This window comes from Hydra vulgaris, chromosome 04 (genome assembly GCF_038396675.1).
Source record: "Hydra vulgaris chromosome 04, alternate assembly HydraT2T_AEP".
Taxonomy (NCBI): domain Eukaryota; kingdom Metazoa; phylum Cnidaria; class Hydrozoa; order Anthoathecata; family Hydridae; genus Hydra; species Hydra vulgaris.
The window spans coordinates 22,306,189-22,327,016 of NC_088923.1; the positions used below are offsets into that span (position 1 = coordinate 22,306,189).

Genomic DNA, 20,828 nt, shown 5'->3' on the forward strand with positions numbered 1-20,828 from the left:
ATTTAAACTTTTTACAGTCGCATATGAAAGGCGTCAGAGCAAAATTGAGATCAATTGCAGATGGTTGTGTTTTTTCATATAAAAAATAATATTTTTTTATTAAAAGATAAATGCTTTATTTAAAAAAAATATAATTTAGTTTTTTGTTTTTTTTTATAAATAAGTCGTTGACGTTTTTATTTTGTCCGATAACTTCCGCATCACCCGTTACATCCTTTAATCAAAAAAAATTAATTCAACATATAACATGATTATTTAGAATCTTCGTAAAACTTTGTTAAAATTTAACGCTTGATTACCTGAGTTACAACGAGTCAAATCTAGACTACGTTTGTTTAATTTTACCACGCACATTTGTAGAAACGTTCATAATCTGCGCCCAAATAGTTAAACAAAATGTTGTAGATGTATTATACCGCACAATGAAATTCAATATTTTGTGTAAAAACAAATGTGTCATTATTAAAAAAAACTATTTCATAAGCATACAACAACAATAAAAGTCTATGCTGAACCTTTTAAAATAAACTTGTCTGTCAAATGATCACCAATTATCCATTTTCCGTTAATTTTAAAACCGTCTGTTAATTCAATAACACTACCAACATACTCTACAGCATGCTTCCCAATATACTGTTTTTTAAAAGAAATATTTCCTTCATTGTCATATTTTCCAGCCATTGTAAAATGACCAATTTTGTCGCTACCTTGACCAGAAACATTACCTTTGCTCATTCTAAAAAACTCAAATTCCATTTCATGTGGCATATTGTACTGGTAGTACAATCCTTTTACACTTCCACCTTCAAATATAGTTTTAACTTTAGATTCTTGAACTATACCAATGGGCTCCTTTTTATAAATGCTATCAATTTTTTTGACAAAACTATCAACCATTGTTTCAAATTGGTCTATATTTTTTAAATCAATTTTGTTTAAAGAAATAATAATCTGACCGAGCCAAGTTTCCTCAAAATTTTTAATGTCTTCCAAAAGTACAGGAAGTATTGGTTTGTTTAATTGAGTAGCGTAGGTTAACTCCTTTTGACAATTTACACTTTTACAGTATGCTGTAGTATTGAAGCTCAAAACTAATGCAGCATTTTCAACGCCGTTAGCCATAGCAGCATTAATGTTTCCTTTCATATCACCTGCAATATCAAACCATATAGGTATATTTCTTTCTTTAAGAATATTGGCAACACGTTTAACTATTTCTTGATTATTCCATTGATAACTCAACATAACATGTAAGGTTTTAGGAACTGATGTTTGCGTGCGAGAGACCTCGATATAAAAAGTATCTCTCAATTGATTAACCATCCAGTGTCCATCTAAAGAATATTCTGTTTCAGTTTTCATCATTATCCCTGAGTAATGAACATCGTGTTTTCCAATGTAATGTTTTTTAAATGTAAATGAACCGTTAGCGTCAGAACCATTGTCATTGTACTCGCCATGAATTACAAAGCTTCCAATTTTATCATCTCCTTGCCCAGCAATACGCCCTTCAATAAATGCAAGCATATCAAAGCACATTTCATATTTTATATCGTTTTGAATATAATAACCCATTGCTTTTCCAGAAACATCAACTGAACTTCTGTGACCTTGATCATCCTCGGCGTCTTTCAAATATGGTTGCATTTGTTCAATTAAGTTAATTGTTCTTGTTTCAATCTCTTTAAAATTGGTTAATTGTGTCCATAAAGCACCAGCACATATAACCCCAAGCCATCCACTTTGATTATAAGGATGTGGCTGTGCTTTTACAGGAACTATTGGAATTCCAACTTGATCTACGTAAGAAAGAAATTGTTTGAGTTCAGCAGATTCCTCGTAACTTAAGCTCATAAAAGGAACTACAGCTCTTGCCTCTTTGGCTGCAAGTTTGATCATTTTATGTTTGTCGTGTATCACATAAGTTGTTTGAATTCCATTTTCATCTAACTTTTTGCTTACCAACTCAGCAATATTTTTTTGGTCATTTGCAAATGACAACATTACTTTTTTTTTATGACTTAAAAATTGATTTGCTTCGTTGTTATTTTTGTGATGATTCTTTTTATTTGGAAATAAATTCATAATAAAATCTCCATATGATTCATCATCAATAGTCCATAATCCGGTTACCTCGTACTCAGCTCCTTTACGGACAATACTTCCATTGTAAAAAACCGTATGCTTACCAACGTATTTTTTTTCCATTTCTAAAACTCTTTTATGATTTTTTATAGTATAAGTACCTGCAACAGTGAACGAACCAACAACATCATCACCTTGACCAAACACTTTTCCGTTATGTAACTCTAAAAACTAATGAAAATAAATTTTTCAACAAAATGCTAAAATCCAATCTCTACTTTTATTTATAATAACAATTTATTATTTTACAAGATTATGTTTAGTTTGTTTATTTACTATTTTAAGCTTTAATTATTGACATATTCAAAAGAGCTGTCAAGTAAAATCCTCTTTTTGCTACAAAAACTTCCTAATATGTTATAACTAACAGTTTATTTTACGCTGCGATGCGCTGATGCTAATTTAGTATGCAGATTTAGATTGGTACACATTGAATTGCAATGATATAAACTTAATGCTAAATTTAGAATACAACATTCTGTGAATAATGTTGTAAAATATTTTCTATCAATTTCTAGAATAGACTCTGCCATATTGATCCATCAACAAGCTACTGTCATCGCAAGCGCTTTCTACGTGAAATAAATGGTATGTGGATGACATAATTGCTTTTTTTTAATTCTGAATACGAAGCTCAAGAATTTTTGAAACACCTCAGTTAACAACATAAAAATCTGAAATTTACTATGGAAAAAGAACAAGATAACCAGGTTGCTTTTTTAGATGTACTTATTAAAAAACCCAATTCGTTTTCGACTTCAGTTTATCACAAAAAAACGTATACAGATCTTTTACAAAAATTTTTTAGTTTTATTCGCTCTTGCTACAAATTTGGACTTGTTCGTTGTTTGATTGATCGTACATTTAAAATTATTAATTCTTGGGTTGGTTTTGATAAAGATATTAAGAATCTATCATTAGTTTTACAAAATAATAAATTTCCACAAAAATTTATTGACTATGAAATTAAATCCTATATTGATAAGAAAATGAACCCTCTGTGTCTAACATTGTTAATAGCTTAAATATAAGATACTTTAAGCTTCCATACATTGGAATGTACTCTAATTACACTAAAAGGAAAATTTCAAAAATTGTTCATAAATATTGCAAGGATGTTCAAATAAAATTAATTTTCACTACTAATAAAATACAAGGTTGTTTTTGCTTTAAAGAGCCACTTCCTAAACTGCTTAAATCTCATGTTGTCTATAAATTTTCTTGCGCTGGCTGTAATGCCAGTTATATTGGAGAAACCTCCAGACACTTGGCAACTAGAATAAATGAGCTCCTTAAAAGTGATAAACAATCTCATATATTTAAACTCTTAAATTTATCTCTTAATTGCAAAAACTTGGCTAACTGTGATTCTTTTGAGATTTTGGATAATGCCCTAACTAAACACAAATTAAAGATAAAAGAAGCTCTCCACATTAAATGGGAAAGTCCCTCACTTAATAAACAAACTTTACATTATGCTATAAACTTATCTATTTAATTTTACTGTCAGTTTATTTATATATATATATATATATTTTTTGACAGTTGGTTATTTTGATTGGTTATTTACCGAGCTATTTTGTAATAAATATATTGGTCTATTATGTATAATTTTTTGTCCGTTGATGTTTCTCTGTAAAGACTTCTATTTTTTAATATTTATTTTAGAGTTTTTTATTATTGTAAAATAATCTTTTGAAAATGTAAATAAAATTTTTACAAAACATGTCAAGAATAAAAAACATCGTGTTATTTTTAAAAATAATTACTTATTTTATGCTATTACGACGTTCAACAAATATGTATATATATATATATATTATATATATATATATATATATATATATATATATATATATATATATATATATATATATATATATATATATATATATATATATATATATATATATATATATTTATACTACTGATGGTGACGTACTTAATGTCTAATAGAGTTGATTCAAATGAAAATAGACCAGGCGATTTTGACTTGCGTTAATTTCCAGAAATTTTAAAATCTCGGCTATAGCTATAGAAAAGACGAGTTAAAGTGATTTGAGTTAAAATAAAGAAGACGCCTTAAAAAAAAAAAAAAAAAAAACCGCGTCAAAAAAAAACCCCGGGAAAATGTTGGTCCGTTGAAATCTTTATAAAAGTTTTTTTTAAATAAATTAAGAAAAGTATTTCAAATTGATTAAGTAAAAAAAATGTTTAGCATTTTTTTTTTTACACGATTTAAAAATGGTCAACGCTTTTTAACACGAAAAAGCGAGACAAAATTAATGTTATCGCGAATTATTGGGTAAGCAAAAACAAAAGTTCTACATTAATTGACTGATGGTAGAACTTCTGATTAACAATCTAAAGGTTTGAGGATCATATCCACCTTACTTTGTCCAAGGGCTACTTTATTTATACGACCGGATATTTTGCATTTTGAAGAAAAAAAAAGAAGGCCAGTTCTTCTGTTATATGCATTAAACACTTTGAAAAAAATATTTTAAGAAAGGTAGCACGAATCAACGTTTTAAATTAATTAAAAACTAAAGCCTATTCCAACTATTTTTGATTGCACAAATTTGACTGAAGAAAATTCACCACAACTTATAAAATCTTCTAATACGTTAAGAAAATCACCAACTAAAAGAATGATTCAGCCAGATCAAATGAACTGTTTTTATTAAATGATTTGATTAGTAGCTTTGACGATATTATTGAAAGTCTTGCTCCTGATTGTTTTTGATTCTTGAAGTATCATGATCAAGTATTTTTTTATAAATTGAGTCATAGTACTTTATCTATTCCAGAAGTGACAGAGTGCATTCGTGTAAACAATGAGATGCATGTTAAATTAATTCACAAAGGTTCACCTCTGCCATTGCCTCAGTGGTTTCGTCAAGGAAGAGATTGTTGTTTATCTTGTAAAAGTATGCTTCATAATTTTCCTACCTACAATAAATCACAAGCTGAACAATTTTCATCTGTATTGACTGAATCACAGCAGATTAAATATATGAAAAAGCCTATTTATTCAGCCAATACAATAAAGTATTCACTGATATTACGATATACTTTAATGCAGTCATACCAACTTTTGCGTGAAGAATTGCCTTTACCATCATTATCATTATTTAAAAAAATAACTAGCGGAAATACTGATGTTTTATGTTGTGCAAAACGTTTAAAATTAGAAGGTAAGATCTCTCAAGACATTTGCTTGATTTTTGATGAAATGTAAAGCTTCTTCCATAATATTTATAAAAAAGACCTCGCTCTTGATGCTGGCTTGCGTAAAGCACCAAAAATAACAATGAAAGTATTACATCCTGGCAATTTTAAACAAAATGTTTCTTTAGCACATGCAATTTTTGATGAAACTACATCTGCAGCGATTCACTCATATTTTCCTGATCTTAAAAGTAGTGCAGATTTTCTTACATTATTTAACAAGTGGTGGGGTTTATCAAATTCTAAATGTCAGTATTCAATATGTAATATTTTAGGTAATGCAGTCGTTTCTGATGATAAAAAACCTGAATTTCTTAGGGAAATGGCCCATTGGATTGAAGCTTGGCAATCACAAAAGATACCAAACTGTGAGAAGTTTACTTTAAGTGTTCAGACAGCTGCAGCACTAATAAGGAAACTTAACAGTCATGCCTCATTGATCGAGGACTTACTTAATGATGGATATCACTTTGTTTTAACTACGAGATTTCAAAGTGACCAATTAAAAAGGAGATTTGGACAATATAGACAAATGAGCGGTGGGAGATTTTTGGTGGGTTGAATGATGTCACTATTTCTAAAAATATTAAAAATCAAAAGTATACTTAAAGAAAGTATTAACTTTGATGATAGTTTGAAAATCCTTTATGAGTCAGAAAATAATTTAACAGAGTTTCTTCTTGATATTGATAAAGCTCAGTGCACTCCAAAAATCATGACACTTGCACCAAAAAGTAGGGAAGTAGGTCTCATATTGCTGGATATATAGTAAAGAAACTTAAAAAACTTTTTGGTCCATGTTGTTAAGAATTTTTATGCTGTGTCAATATTGATGAAAGCAATCCTGATCATACTTATTTAACAAATATTTCTAGGGGTGATCTCACTATTCCTTCACCATCACTTTTGGATTATGTTTGCACATCCTTTGCTATGATTGACTACTCTTATAACAAAATAAAGAAAATTAATTTACATAAACGACAAGCTTTAGAATAGTTTTTAAACCACTTTTATGACTCTTTTCAGACTTTTTCTTGTCCTATGCATAAAAAAACTGGGATAAAACTTGCTGGAAGAATTGTTATCAACATTTTTCTTAATAATAAAAAAATTATCTTTACCAGCGATGTAGCTGGTGATCATGTAAAATCTTTTAAAAAGAGAAAATTTAAGAAAGTTTAATAACTTATTTGTAATATAAATATTTTATTTTTAAATGAAAAAAGAAAAATGTTTCAATATTTTTTATAACTGTTTTTGTTTTTTACATTGTTTTTACTAATTCTAAATTTAAAATAAAGACTCTTTTTATTTATTTATTTCTTAATAAATGTTCGTTTAATATCTAAAATTATGAATATATACTATTTTAGTGGACTTTTTAAATTTAGAAAGTAAAATAATTCAGAAAATGTTCAAAACGTATTATGTTTTTGAAATATTACGATTTTAAAAACTGGCCGACTAATTTTTTCTTCAAACTGCAAAATATCCGGCCGTATAAATAAAGTAGGCCATGCTTTGTCCTAATTTTCTACTAATCCAACCATCTAGATACTGCTAATCAACCCAAGTCTTTAAAAGTAACGCGCTCAACTTGTTTCTTTGCACAGTGGCCTTGTTTTCTGTAGCAAACGTGTTTCATAAAGTGTGTTTCATTGTGTCTAAAGAAGCTCGTATTTAATAACGTGTTTCATCATGTTTAAAGCTCGTGTTTTGGAGTTTAGGGTTGAGAGTTTCAAATAAAAATAAATAAAAAGTTAATTACAGTATTAAAAACTGGTTACAATGTTACAGTATGCCTTCTCGACTCTATTTGTATTCGGTTTATGGGGGTGGTGAATTTAATTTAAAAAAAAAATTTAGCTTAAAGTAATTTTTAATTATATCTATTTTATCTGTAAGTATATGTAACTGTAAGTATATGTAACTATTTTACTTGTTAATATGAATATGTAAATTTATTTTATTTTATCATTATTTTGTAATAATAAACTTTATTTATAGAGTATTTATCTGAAATAAAATTTAAATATTTTAGGATCCAGTTTTTATACATTAAAAGCACCTAAATACCTGTAAAAGTACCTGCAGAATAAGCCACTATTAAGTTAAAGTCAACACTCGACTCAATTTGGGACATGTTCTATTTATATTCATTAAAATTATTTTTAATTAAAAAAATTTCAAAACTGTGTCATTTTTTTGGGAAAAACAAATCAAATTACATTTTTATGGCTCCATTTAAGTATTGCAAAATAAAAACAAAACAACTTATAAAATGTTATTTTCGCGCCATAAATTGATAACATTTAGTATGGGTCTGCGTCTTGAAATAAAAAGTCTTGTTAAACTCATTTTAGCAAGACAAAACAATACCAAGACAAGACGAGACAAGACCATTTCAGTCTTGTCTTGAAAAGTCTTGAATGAATGAAGACCAACCTTAAAAAATAACTAGTAATTCAAGGAATAACAAGACTTTTCTTGGTATTTTTTAAATCAAGACTAGACTAATTAACCTGAAAGATTTCTAAGATGAATTCACAAATTTAACCTTGTACTAAGAGGTCATCAATAAAGTACGTCACGCTAATTGAGGGGAAGGGGGGTAGGCGGGGGTAGGGGAGGAAAAATTTTGTGACGAGGAGAGGGAGGGGGTTAGTCGAATGTGACGGCACAAAAATTATTTTAGTATTACGGTTTAATTACTTCGCGTTCAATTGAAGGAGTGTTTTAGATTGTCCAAATTTTTACTCACTCTTCTTATTTTTATGCGTATTGTCGCATTTTAAATAGTTTTATGTTCGCAAAAACTGCAATCACGTTTTTGAAGACATTAAAACGCAGCGATGCATTTGCTTCGCCTTCTTATAAGAACGTAAAAATTCTTATAAGAACGTAAAAATTAAATTATCTTATAAGAACGTAAAAATTAAGTTATCTTATAAGAACGTAAAAATTCTTATAAGAACGTAAAAATTAAATTATCTTATAAGAACGTAAAAATTAAGTTATCTTATAAGAACGTAAAAATTCTTATAAGAACGTAAAAATTAAATTATCTTATGAGAACGTAAAAATTAAGTTATCTTATAAGAACGTAAAAATTCTTATAAGAACGTAAAAATTAAATTATCTTATAAGAACGTAAAAATTAAGTTATCTTATAAGAACGTAAAAATTCTTATAAGAACGTAAAAATTAAATTATCTTATAAGAACGTAAAAATTAAGTTATCTTATAAGAACGTAAAAATTCTTATAAGAACGTAAAAATTAAATTATCTTATAAGAACGTAAAAATTAAGTTAAAAATTTTAAATTCAGCGTTTAAATAAGTAAATGAAACATTTAAAAAAAATTATAAAAATAACATAATACATGTAAGTTAATTATCTTTTATATTATTTATTTTTGTGATTCTTATGTTTTTAAACATTAGAGTTTTGGTTCCGTGCACATTTAAGCAAGAATATGTAATAATCTAAATAACTAAATAAATATATAATAACTAAGTTAAATAGACTTGCTCATGCTTTTTTTAATGGCATTGCATCTATTTCCGTTCTGTAGCTAGCCAAATTTAAACGCAAAATTTGAATTGTCTCAGTATTTTATTTTAAAGAAACAGTAAGTGAAACCATGCCTCGTCCACGTATAATTTTGTGGGAGCAAATATCAAATATATGAAGATAATGCCATCCCTGGGTCAAGTTCTGATTCATCAACCATTAATCAATGATATGGAACGTTAACCAGTTCAAGTTAAAACTAAACATTTACATACTGAAAACAATTCTATGATTTTTTTGTGAAAAAATATGATAAATAAATATTTTGAGAAAAAAACTAATTTCAAATTTTTAAAAGAAAGATGCAATTAAAGTCTTATAATTTAGAAAACAATTTCAAGACTTAATTTTTGGTCTTGAAAAGTCTTGTCAAGTCTTGATTTTCTTAAAATTATTTTTATGTAACAATAATTGTACCAATGAAACTTATGATGTGGCTATAGATATCAATGATGATTATAAAAATTAGAATCATGAGTTTTTTGCAAAATCACTGTGTGAAAAAAATTACACAGATTTAACTAACATTGCCAAGGCTGCTATCAGATTCGAAGTTAGAGACGCTGCAACGTCAGCCTAATATTCTACCTTGATAGAATTTCAAATTATAACTCAGAATGACAGATCAAATTATTACTAAAAAACAATATATTTGAAACCAACAAGCATGTTTCAACCATTATAAGCGAAAAATACAGTTCAGTTTTTTATTTGAATTTATTGGAGTAGATAGCAAAGAAGACAAAAATACATTAGCACATATATTAGGAAACAATCATTATGCTGAACCTATTAATAATAGTAAAAGATGAACATCACTTAACTTTTACTGCAGAAATTGGACCTTTTTCTAAAAAATATTTAACTCATATTGAAATGAAAAATGGAACAGGAATTACAACGGCAACCGAGACACATTAGTAGTTTGGAAGCCATTGTTCTTGATAATATTTCTGCTAATACTGTTGCAGATAATGGCTTAGTTGTGACATTAGAAAGGCTTTTAAACCGATGAATCTATTTAATAGGATGCGTTCTTCACCAAATTGAGTTACCACTTTGCTATATCATTGTAGATGGTAAAAGTAACGATCCAAAAGAAGTAGATGGCAAAAGTAATGATCCAAAGAAATACAAGGGCCCTATTGGTCAAAAAGCGTATGCAGGTGATTTGCATGATTTACCAATTGTTGATTTTGTTCCTATTTCTTCGGAGATTAACTCTTGCGCAATCTCTAATATTATATCTGATCTTAGTACAGAACAACGTAAACTTTACAAATACTGTATTGGAATATCTAAGTTGTTGTGCACTATTACAAAGTATATAGTCCAAGTATATTGCTTCATGTGGTTTGCCCACAAAAAGTCTGGTCTTTACAAAGATACCCCTAGACTTCTTTACAAGACAATAGAGCTTGTTAAAAATCAAACAGATAATATATAACGTATTGTTTTTCAAAATCTTCAAGAAAACTTTTTATGTTCTAAGTTGCATGATGATGAAAAAGACATAAGGACTCAAGCTATTACGAAAGTTTCGCACGTAAGGCATCAAGAGAAGTAAATCCTAAAGTCAAACCAAAAATCAGAGCAAAATTAATTATACGTATTAACTTTAACGCTGATACATGGAATGATTTAGTTGATGTTTTGTTAATTGAGGTCGAATCTCCAACTTCTTTCCTAATTTCATTATTTGAGTTAGAGAATGCTTTGCAAACTTCTAAAAAACTTTTTCCTACAGATTTACCCTTCAATTCGCAATCAGTGAAAATTGTATCAAAATCAGTGAAAATTGTATCAAAAATCAGTGAAGCTTGTATCAGAGGCATCAAAGATAGTTCATGGTCAAGTAAAGAGACACAACTTTATTCTAACTTAAAACCAAAGCAGAGCAGAAAATAAATGTAATTCATCTAAAAATGATTACTTCATACCTTTTTCTTGAGAAAATGTTTTTTTTTTTTTCAATTTGAATTTGGTTCACATACCTGAGTCCGAGGGCGTCCTTGACTTGACTCAAGAATTATTTTTTTTTGAATGACAAGTCTTTCTTAACTTTTAACTCCGAAATCACTCTTGCGCAGAGAAACATGTTGAACGCGGTAATTCCAGATATAAAGCCCCTGGCTAAGGCAGGCAAAATCAAAATTTGAATAGAAATAACAGGTTTTAAAAAAGTTAGGGGGAGGGAGGCTATTGCCCTTCTGCCTCCTGTTCCTACGCTAAAGGTTATGTGGTAAATATTCATTCCATAATATGCAAATAATCTAATGGAAAGAATATTTGTATCAAAGTTTGTACTAAAGTATATAAATATTGAAAATGCCATAAAAATGAATAGTTCATGAAAAACAAGAAAATACTTAGAAACTTTAAAACCATTTCCCAAAATTATCTTAGATTAGTATGTACAACAAACCGCAAAGTGAGCCAATAAGATCTGAGAAAAAAAGTATATTTTGGTAGCTGCTTACTGCAGAATATCTGCAAAATACATGCAGAGGAGATGTGCAACAACAAGAACAGTTCTGTTTAGCTCCAAATTTTGTTCTGCACACTTGCTTTTGGAGTTATTTTTTTCAGTTTTATATGATTACAACGAAAAATGGCAAGAAAACCAGGGCTAGATGGCAGCAGAGTTTAGTTGACAAATTAAGTTCATCTTCAAATTTTCCATCAAAAAGTGTTAGGAATTATAGGGAATCTTCTTCTAATTGACCATTTCATCTTTTACTGTAGTCTTGCAAAGATTATCGCATGCGCATACGAGATACTGTGTTTTTTGAATAAAATCATAACTTTTAGAACATCGCTTTTTACTTTTTGAAAAATATACGAAATTTTTTTAATAGAGGTATGTTAAAAAATTTTTCACGGCGACTCGTGTATATATTGCTCATAGTATTGTATTCATTTTTAGCAGTATTTACTATAAATATAAATATAATTAATAAAATTATTGTAAGAATATTGAAAAAAATTTTTTTTTACAGAAAAATTATTAAAAAAAAAAAATTTAGCTGACTTTTTACTCAGAATAAAAGTGGGCTACTCCCCTAGGTTTTTATTTACTGTTTATTGACTTAAAATCTATTTAAATAACTCAAAATATTTTCAAATAAAACATTCTAATGGTGCACTTCAATGCTTAGCATTAGTACTCTTTTTTGTTACTTCAATAACGGGTGATGCGGAAGTTATCGGACAAATCCTAATTTCATTATTTGAGCATAATAATTAGTTTTTGTGGTTTTATGCGTAGACATAAACGTTCTATAAAATATAAACTTTATTATTTGAAACACAATTATTTAAAATGAGGTTAAATGCAGCTGAACAAAAATCTTTTCGAAAGCGACTAAAAATGTTTTTTGTAAATAAACCTAATATAAAAAAAAATAAATCGTAAATCATTTTGAAAAGGAAAGATTTACTCGAAGTACAATATATGATAACCTAAAAAGACTTGAAACTGTTCAATCGTTTTCTGAAAGAAAGCATCCTGGTCGTCCGACATCCTGGACTAGAGAAAAGAAAACCGAACTAACGAGACTTGTCAACAATCGAAAAGGGGTCAGTCAGAGAAAAATAGGTATTAAATTCGGTGTAAATCAATCGACAATTGGTCGTCAGTTAAAAAAAATGAATATTAAATATAGAAAACGTGAAAAGACTACAAAATACACTATAGAACAACAAATAAAGGCAAGGAAAAGAAGCAGGAAACTAGTTAACCAACTCTATAACACAAAATCGCTTCTAGTCATCGATGACGAAAAATACTTTTGTTTTGCAGGGGACAACATGCCTGGAAATTCTGGATACTACACAAACAACAAAAAGACATGCCCAGAAAGTGTTCGTTTTATAGTAAAAGAGAAATTTCCAAAAAAATTATTAATTTGGATAGCCATATCTGACCGTGGTATGTCCGAGCCATTGTATCGCACTTCCAAGGCTGTAGCGATCAATTCATCAATTTATATTAATAAATGTTTAGAAAAACGACTTCTTCTATTTATTCACAAGTATCATGAAGACTTTAACTATTTATTTTGGCCAGATTTAGCAAGTTCTCATTATTCTAAACATTCTCTAAATTGGATGGACCAATATGTCTATTATGTTGATAAAGAATCCAATCCCCCAAATGTGCCTCAAGCACGACCATTGAAAATTTTTGGGGACATTTGGCACAGAAGGTTTACGAGGGAGATTGGCAAGCTTCAACAGAGCAAGTTTTGATTGATCGCATTAAACTTAAACTACAAGAAATTGATTTAAACTTTTTACAGTCGCATATGAAAGGCGTCAGAGCAAAATTGAGATCAATTGCAGATGGTGGTGTTTTTTCATATAAAAAAAAATTTTTTTTATTAAAAGATAAATGCTTTATTTAAAAAAAATATAATAGTAGTTTGTTTTTTTATTTATAAATAAGTTATTGACGTTTTTACTTTGTCCGATAACTTCCCCATCACCCGTTAACTCCGTTAAGTTCTACAATAACTCCGTCAACCTCTTACCACTTTGCTGGTGATACTGTTTTGCTCATTATCAACAAATCTTTTAAAAAATTAACAAATGCATTAATTTTGATCTTGTATATACTTATAAGTGGTAATAACTGATATGTAACCTTGCCAATCTAGTTCATTTACGTTCAAATAAGCTTTCTCTCAATTGTTGCAAAACTTAACTGGTTATACTCAAATCCACTAAATCAAAAATATAAATATGATATACATAAATTTTAGATTATTTAAATTAGATAAATTTTAGATTAATTGAATATCTTGGAATTAAAATTGACATCAACCTTTCATTTGTAAAAGATTTAGCCATGAAGTTAAACATATCAATTGCAATGCTGGTTTTTCATTATGTCAATATGGAAACACTCTTAAATACAAACCAAGTTTTTGGCTCTCATATATAATATGTTTAAAGATAATGCATTTTCAGTATTACAAATTCAAAAATGTGACCTTGTTCAATTCTTGAATTGCCAGTTTGTCTGAAATCACCAACACAAAAACCTACCTCTTACCTCCAACAGTACCTGATAAAATCCAAATTGTTTAACGATCTGTGACATTGACTGAAAATAAATTTATCTTCGTAGAAAGTAGAGTGCTGCCGGTCATATTTGTGCTTTTGACCATTCATCTTTTAATGATTTAAAAAGATGATAAACAACGCTAAGACAGAAAAGTGTTTCCATGAATGTAATGGTTCAGAAACAAAGAATTCTATAAAACAAATCTTTATTTTTTACATAAATAATTGCCCAAGAAAACTGTTTCACAACTTTCTTGGACAATTATTTATGCGAGCAATAAAGGTTCAATGTGGCCATATCAATAACTCTTAAAATTAAAAAAGTAAAGTTTTTAAAAGACTTCTGCCCCCATTAACTCCGAATTTGTAATAATTAGAACTCACTGTCCGTTCATAAAGAAATCAATCAGATTGGTTTTCTAAGATAATGTGATAAACAACATTGTGATTAGTTATGCTTCCATTCTTGCTAATGTCTGCATCGATGAGACATGTATCAGAAAAAGTCTGCGCGGACATTTTAGAGGATATTTATTTAACTATTGTGTTTCGATATTGAATGTTATATGTATTTTGAAAGTACATATATTAATATTATTAAATTTCACTTAAGAAAGTTTATGAAGTTTTGTACGTGAGAACGCACGCACTTTGCGTTTTACACTCGACATCAGCTTTTGCACAGTTTTAGCTGGACTTACTTGGTAGCTCTAATCCATTTATTTTTGAAGTCTTTAATGTTTTTTGCTTCTTTTACATTGAACCTTAGATTTCTTTTGACAAGAGCCAAATATCATTCGATTTCGGTTGATTGCAGTGTTTTTCAACAAAATCTACTTTAAGTTCTCTAAGCCAGTTTAAAGTTGTCCCAGAGTACTGACGTGACGTGACAGAGTACTGACGTGACGTGACAGAGTACTGACGTGATGCCAAATTGGGCTAAAAATATGCAGCACAATAAGTTTCATCGTTAATAATCAAACAAGATTTTTTGGCACATAATTTTTTACAGAGCAGCTTTGAACAACGAATTGCGACATTTTCTTGCTTTTCTTCACGACGAGAAACTTTTTTTTTTTATATGATTTATAGCCACATTTCACTCTTCACTCTTTGTGTAGTGGAAGCACTTGTCTTAAATTTATTCGCTAAAGATCGAACAGAAATCTCCGGTTTTCTGTCTAAAGCATCTCTCAGTTTTTTATCAAGATCTTGTCTAACAAAACATTTTTTTCTTCTACTTCCTGATTTCCTTTCGATTGTACCAGTGTCCTTAAATTGTTTCACAACGCTCTGTACTGTTCTCAAACAATCTGCAGCTCTTTAGAATTTGTTTTGTTTGATACACCAAGATTTTCAACGAGAAAATGCAAAATATTTTCTCGCATCTTATCTTGATTTGATGACATTTGAATTAAAACTATTTGTTTTATAACAGAGTTGTTTAAATTTTGAATAACACTAATGCAATGACATTTTAAAACAATTGACTATTTAAAATGATGCACGGTTTCTGTAAACACCACTTCAGAACACGCGTAGATTTTTTCTGGAACATGTCTTATAGTGTGTGAATATCTAATAATTTTTCCAAGTTGTTTAATTTGAAGACAAAATTTGACTGGAAACTACTGTTTTTTGATTGTTAAAGTTAACCAAATGATGCTAGAATTAAATAACCTTATATTAAATAGGAAACAGATCTTCAGTTGACGTTCTTAGTTCACTAAAAAGCTTTTGTGAGTTTGATTTTGTTACAACTAAATATCGTGTAAAAGTATATAAATAAATAATTATATAAAGGTATATCGTGTAAAAGTATATATAAAAACGTTAAGTCAATATACTCAAATCTATAAATAAATACATCGTTTAAATATAGTTAATAATATTTATCTTCTTAAATTTCTAAAATACAAAAATTAGGCGTGTTTAACAGGCCATCAAAGTTCTAAAATAAACTACCTGAGCGTGTAACGTTCTTCTTCACTGCGTGATCTTTTAAAAGTAGGAAAAAATTATTTTATTTTTATTTTATTTATTTAGGAGCTTTAAGAGAACCTAAATGTCATATCACCGAGTACTGAGGAAGAGCATGAAACCAGGAATTACTCGTCTTCTTCCTTATTAACTACTCTAAGCTCTGTGCCACGACTGCTTTGTTATACAATTTTTTTTACTAAAACTGAATGAGTAAATAGTTTTTACGCGGTTTTATTCTGTACCACTAACAAATTTAAAATTAGTAAATAAATTTAAAAGAAATTTATGAACATTATTTAAATAATGTGTAGATTTTTATTTCATCACTTTTGTGATGAAATAAAAATCTATACATTGTAGATGTGTAGATTTTTATTTCATCCGTATGTTTTTACTCAAGGCAAATGCGTAATAAAATATCCAAAGAATATTTCACTTTTTGTTGTCTTTATTTACGCTTACTGCAAATCTGATATAGCATCATTTTGTTGTCATTTCGGAGTATCATTTTGTTTTCATTCGAATTTTTAGACTGTGCCTCTCCGTCCGGCTAAATTTTACCTCTTTAGATTACTAAAAGAACTAAAAAACATTTGAGATTATTTTTTATTTATAAAGTCAAAGTCCTTAATTTTTTCCATTATTTTTTATTAGTTTATAATATAGTATCAAATAATTTTATTAGATCAATGCTACCTCACAAATAAGAAACGACACGTGTTCATCTGAATTTTTTTCTTAAACTTATAATTGCTGTCAACTCAATTAACTGTTAACTCTCGTAATTCGGAAAACACACTTTTCGAAAAAACTAGTTATCATTAGTAACAATTATAAAAAAATGCGCTTCAATTATTTTGATTAAAAAACCGATCAACTAACCAACCGGAAACAATAATGCAACTATAAGTCGGTAATAAAAATTTATGTTCTGTGGTCATTATTTTGTTTTATTCAACATATTAGCTGGAAAAGTTTTGCAAGTACATTTTTTTAGTTTATCTCAATTTAACATTTAAGTTATTTTCTAACATATAAATACGTTAAAATGTTAGAAAGTACTTTAAATGTTCAATCTTTGAAGTCTATCTTGAAGTCTTTCTATTCTAATGAGGATCTGCTAAAAATATTTAGACTTCAAAGATCACATGCAGAAGTTATTCATGTACTGAAATTTTTGATTTAATAAGTTTCTAATTAGAACTCGTGAAACTATTAAAAACGTTTAACTAAATTAAAAAAATAATTATAAACGTTAGTTTAATTTTAATTTATATTTTTAATTTAATTTATTTATTTTATTTTATATATAAACGTTTAATTTATAAACGTAAGTTTAATTTTTGCTACGTAATCAGCGTTAGCTATTTACGTAGGCATAAATTTAACTAAACTTAAGGTGAGTTTCCCCACACGGAAAACAATCACGTGACGTAAAAGGTAACTGAAAAATAACCACGTGAGTATGCGCAGTTATTTGGACAAATTTTTATTTGTCCGAAACTTTTATTACGCATACTCACGTGATTATTTTTTCCTTTCCGATGAGCGGAAATCGCCATTTTGAAGTTGTTAATAAACGACGTCACGCTAAATTTAACTTTTGAATGGAAGTTGGAAATCATTTGCTCTCTTGCATTGAGATTTTCATTTGATATCAAGCTCTCTAACACTTTAAAAACCTCTGCGCAAGAGAGCCAATGATCACTTTAATTTAAAAGATAAATTTAGCGTGAAGTCGTTTATGGACGAGCCCTTAAATAAAATGACTAAAAAAAGTTACAATTAAAAAGTAATGTTGTTTTTAGCTGGGTTTTATTTTAAAGTATGGTTTAATTAAATTAATGAAATATTTATTTACCTATACCTATATTACCTATATTTATGAAAACTTATTGACCAATGGCTTAACCAAAAAAAAATTGTTTGGCGTTTGGTTAACCAGTAAAGATTTGCGTATCTTTTGTTATTAATCTATATATGAATTCTAAATTTATAAACCTTTAAATTTATATAACTTTTATTTTTAATCTTTTTGTTTATTTAATTTGATTAATACCTCAAAATCGATTGGATTTTTTTTTTCGTATTGAAAATAGTATGCTGTCATATTACCAAGAATGGTACCACCTGTAAACAATGGTGTTTCAACTGGGAAAGGTTGATTTTTTTCGTTCTCTTTAAGTGTGATAGTGGTTTCTTTAATTCCCAACAAAAGAATAGTTCTTAGTATATCCTCAACATCTGCCGTGACATTCTTTGCAGCAGCTAAAATTGCACCTAGCCAGTTTTTTGGCTGAAATCCGGGAAAGTGTTTTACGTTTAAAATTGGGATCTTTATTTGGTCAGCATAATTTAAAATTTTTGAACCCTTTTTTGAAGATTCCAAAAAAGGAGAAGCAAAAACAAGAACTAAACCTGCATTTTCAACACCTTGTGCAATATCGGTGTTAACATTGTCATTTTCTTGTGAATAGTACACTCGAATCCTTCTATCGTTCAATTCGTTTTTAAGTCTTTTAACAGTTTCCAAACTATCTTTATCGTCACACAAAAAGAAGATATGTTTTTGCTTTAGTTCTGTGTTGGACATTTCAAGTAAGGTATAACTTGGCAAATTGTCTTAACGATTTCAAAACATTTTCTGATCAAGATTTTGTTGCTTGCTGATTCTAAATTTTGTTGCGTGATAAACAGTAACTTTGTCTGTTTTGTTTTGTTTAAAGAAGGGTTAAGTCCCTTAACATAAACTAATGCTTTTCAATCCTTATATAATAATCATCAAGATAAACGTCATATTTTAATAAGTTTGTAAAATGAAGAACAATCAAAGAAAAAACCTTTTAAAAAAGTACTCCTTTAATGATTACAATAATACGTTGATATCTGCGTAAACTTTTATGCAATAAATTAAGCAAAGGAATCTTAAATATGCTTTTATAGCATATTTAAGATTCCTTTTTATAAAAGTTTTATATTAAAGTTTTATTCCTTATATAAAAGTTTTATATCAAAGTTAACATTGTTTTTTTTTTAATTATGATGTAACTATTTTCAAAAAATCAGTAATAAAAAAATAAAAAAAGTACTAAGATTAGATTTTTATTATATTTAACGCTGCAAAATGCTTCCACTGATATTGTCTTCAATGTCAGCGAAAAATTGTATTTTTTTTTATATATATATACTTTAACACTTGTATCAAAAAAAGCAAAATTAAATACATAATTTAAAAATATTTATTTCAGTTATTCAAAAAAAAAATCTCTTTTGAGCAAGACGTTTGGTTAAAAGCAAGTTCCATTGTTTGAATTTAATACTTTATTTTTTTTACAATATGTTGCCTTAATTGGAACAGCATTTTAAATAAGGAACCTTTGCATTTATTTTAGAAATTTAGATCTATTGGCTATATGATGTTTTTTTTATTTTTATTAAACGTTTTGTTTTCCACAAATTGATGTTACTTTATTTTTTACTGACTAGAAATCATCGTGTTCCTATTAAAAAACTAATTGCCTTGTTTGGATAAAAATGATGCCTTCTCAATGCAACTAAGGCATAGAATAAACAAACTCGTAAAAAAAAGCCGATAATTTAAAACAAATCCGATTGTTTGTTGGTGGCAACAACTTTTTGTATTTAATTAATGCAAGCAAAAAATTCGTAAATAATGGCAAAATAACCAAAGCGTCTATTATAACAGTTTTGCAGGAGATATATCAATATAATCATAAAGATATCTTGAAGTGTTTGTTTGACATAGTTTATGAACCTAATTACAATTTAATATATTTGTGTTGGCATATTTTAAAAAAATATGCTACTTTTAAAAGCAGATAGAAGGAATAATGTAGTATATTTCATTTTGCGCTGTGCCAACAACAAAAAGTATTTATCTTAATACATCACTGAAGCCGTAAAAGCTATTTGTATCGACTTAGTGGGCATGCGTTGCCTCGACGTCCTCCAGACAACTCATGCCCACTGGGTGTGTTTATCTTACTGTTTTCTTTTTTATTTATTTCTTCATTTTTCTCACAACCACTTAAAAAAAATGGAGGAAAAGCAAATTTACTTATTCTAATAGATTTTATGTTTTAAATTTAAACTTCGCAACCTTAAATTTATATAATTTAACATTTTATTTGCATCGTTTATTAAATTTAATTATTACCTCAAATTCAATAGGATTATTTTTTCCTTATTGAAAATAGCATGCAGTCATATTTCCAAGATTGGTATCACCTGTTAACAACAATTTTTAAACTGGAACAGGTTGATTTTTTTCGTTCTCTTTAAGTGTGACAGTGTTTATTATAATTCCCATCAGAGGAATAGTTTTTAAAATATCCTCCACATTTGCGGTGACACTTCTTGCAGCAGCTAAAATTGCACCTCACCAGCTTTTTGGTTGAAATCCGGGAAAATGTTTGAGACTTAAAAAAGGACATTTTATTTGTTCAGCATAGTTTAAAATTTTTGAACCCTTTTTTAAAGATTCTAAATAAGAAGACGCAAAAACATGTACTAAACCTGCATTTTCAACACCTTGGGCATTATCGGTGTTAACATTGTCATTTCCTTATGAATAGTATACTCGAATCCTTCTTTCGTTCAACTTGCCGAAGGCCGTGGGTATGGAACTTGCTTTTAACAAGTAAAATAATAGCTTTAACTTCAACTCAACATTTTAAACGTGCAACAAAACGCTTCTTTAATTATAATACAAAGCAATTACTATCCTAAAATTAAAAACTTTTGATAATCTTAGTTATTTAATGTCTTATAAATTGACGCAACATCTTAATTGTATTGTATAGTA

At 28.4% G+C, this 20,828-nt stretch overlaps 1 protein-coding gene across 1 annotated transcript; it reads right to left on the reverse strand.

Annotated features, from left to right (window-relative positions):
* Window positions 1-435: 435 nt before the first annotated feature.
* LOC101241070 (uncharacterized) lies at window positions 436-19,565 on the reverse strand. The gene is made up of 2 exons (XM_065795807.1): window positions 18,063-19,565; window positions 436-2,316 (listed from the first exon to the last, which is right to left on the reverse strand). Exons 1-2 carry the CDS (start codon window positions 18,594-18,596, stop codon window positions 505-507), a joined length of 2,346 nt encoding a protein of 781 aa, XP_065651879.1. The 5' UTR covers window positions 18,597-19,565; the 3' UTR covers window positions 436-504.
* Window positions 19,566-20,828: the final 1,263 nt, after the last annotated feature.

Excerpts from the sequence above, each read along its gene's own strand:
- LOC101241070 (XM_065795807.1), bottom strand. The coding sequence starts at position 18,596 with ATGTCCAACACAGAACTAAAGCAAAAACATATCTTCTTTTTGTGTGAC. Across the intron at positions 2,317-18,062 it reads AAAATCCAATCGATTTTGAG|TTTTTAGAGTTACATAACGG; the intron begins GTATTAATCAAA and ends TATTTTCATTAG.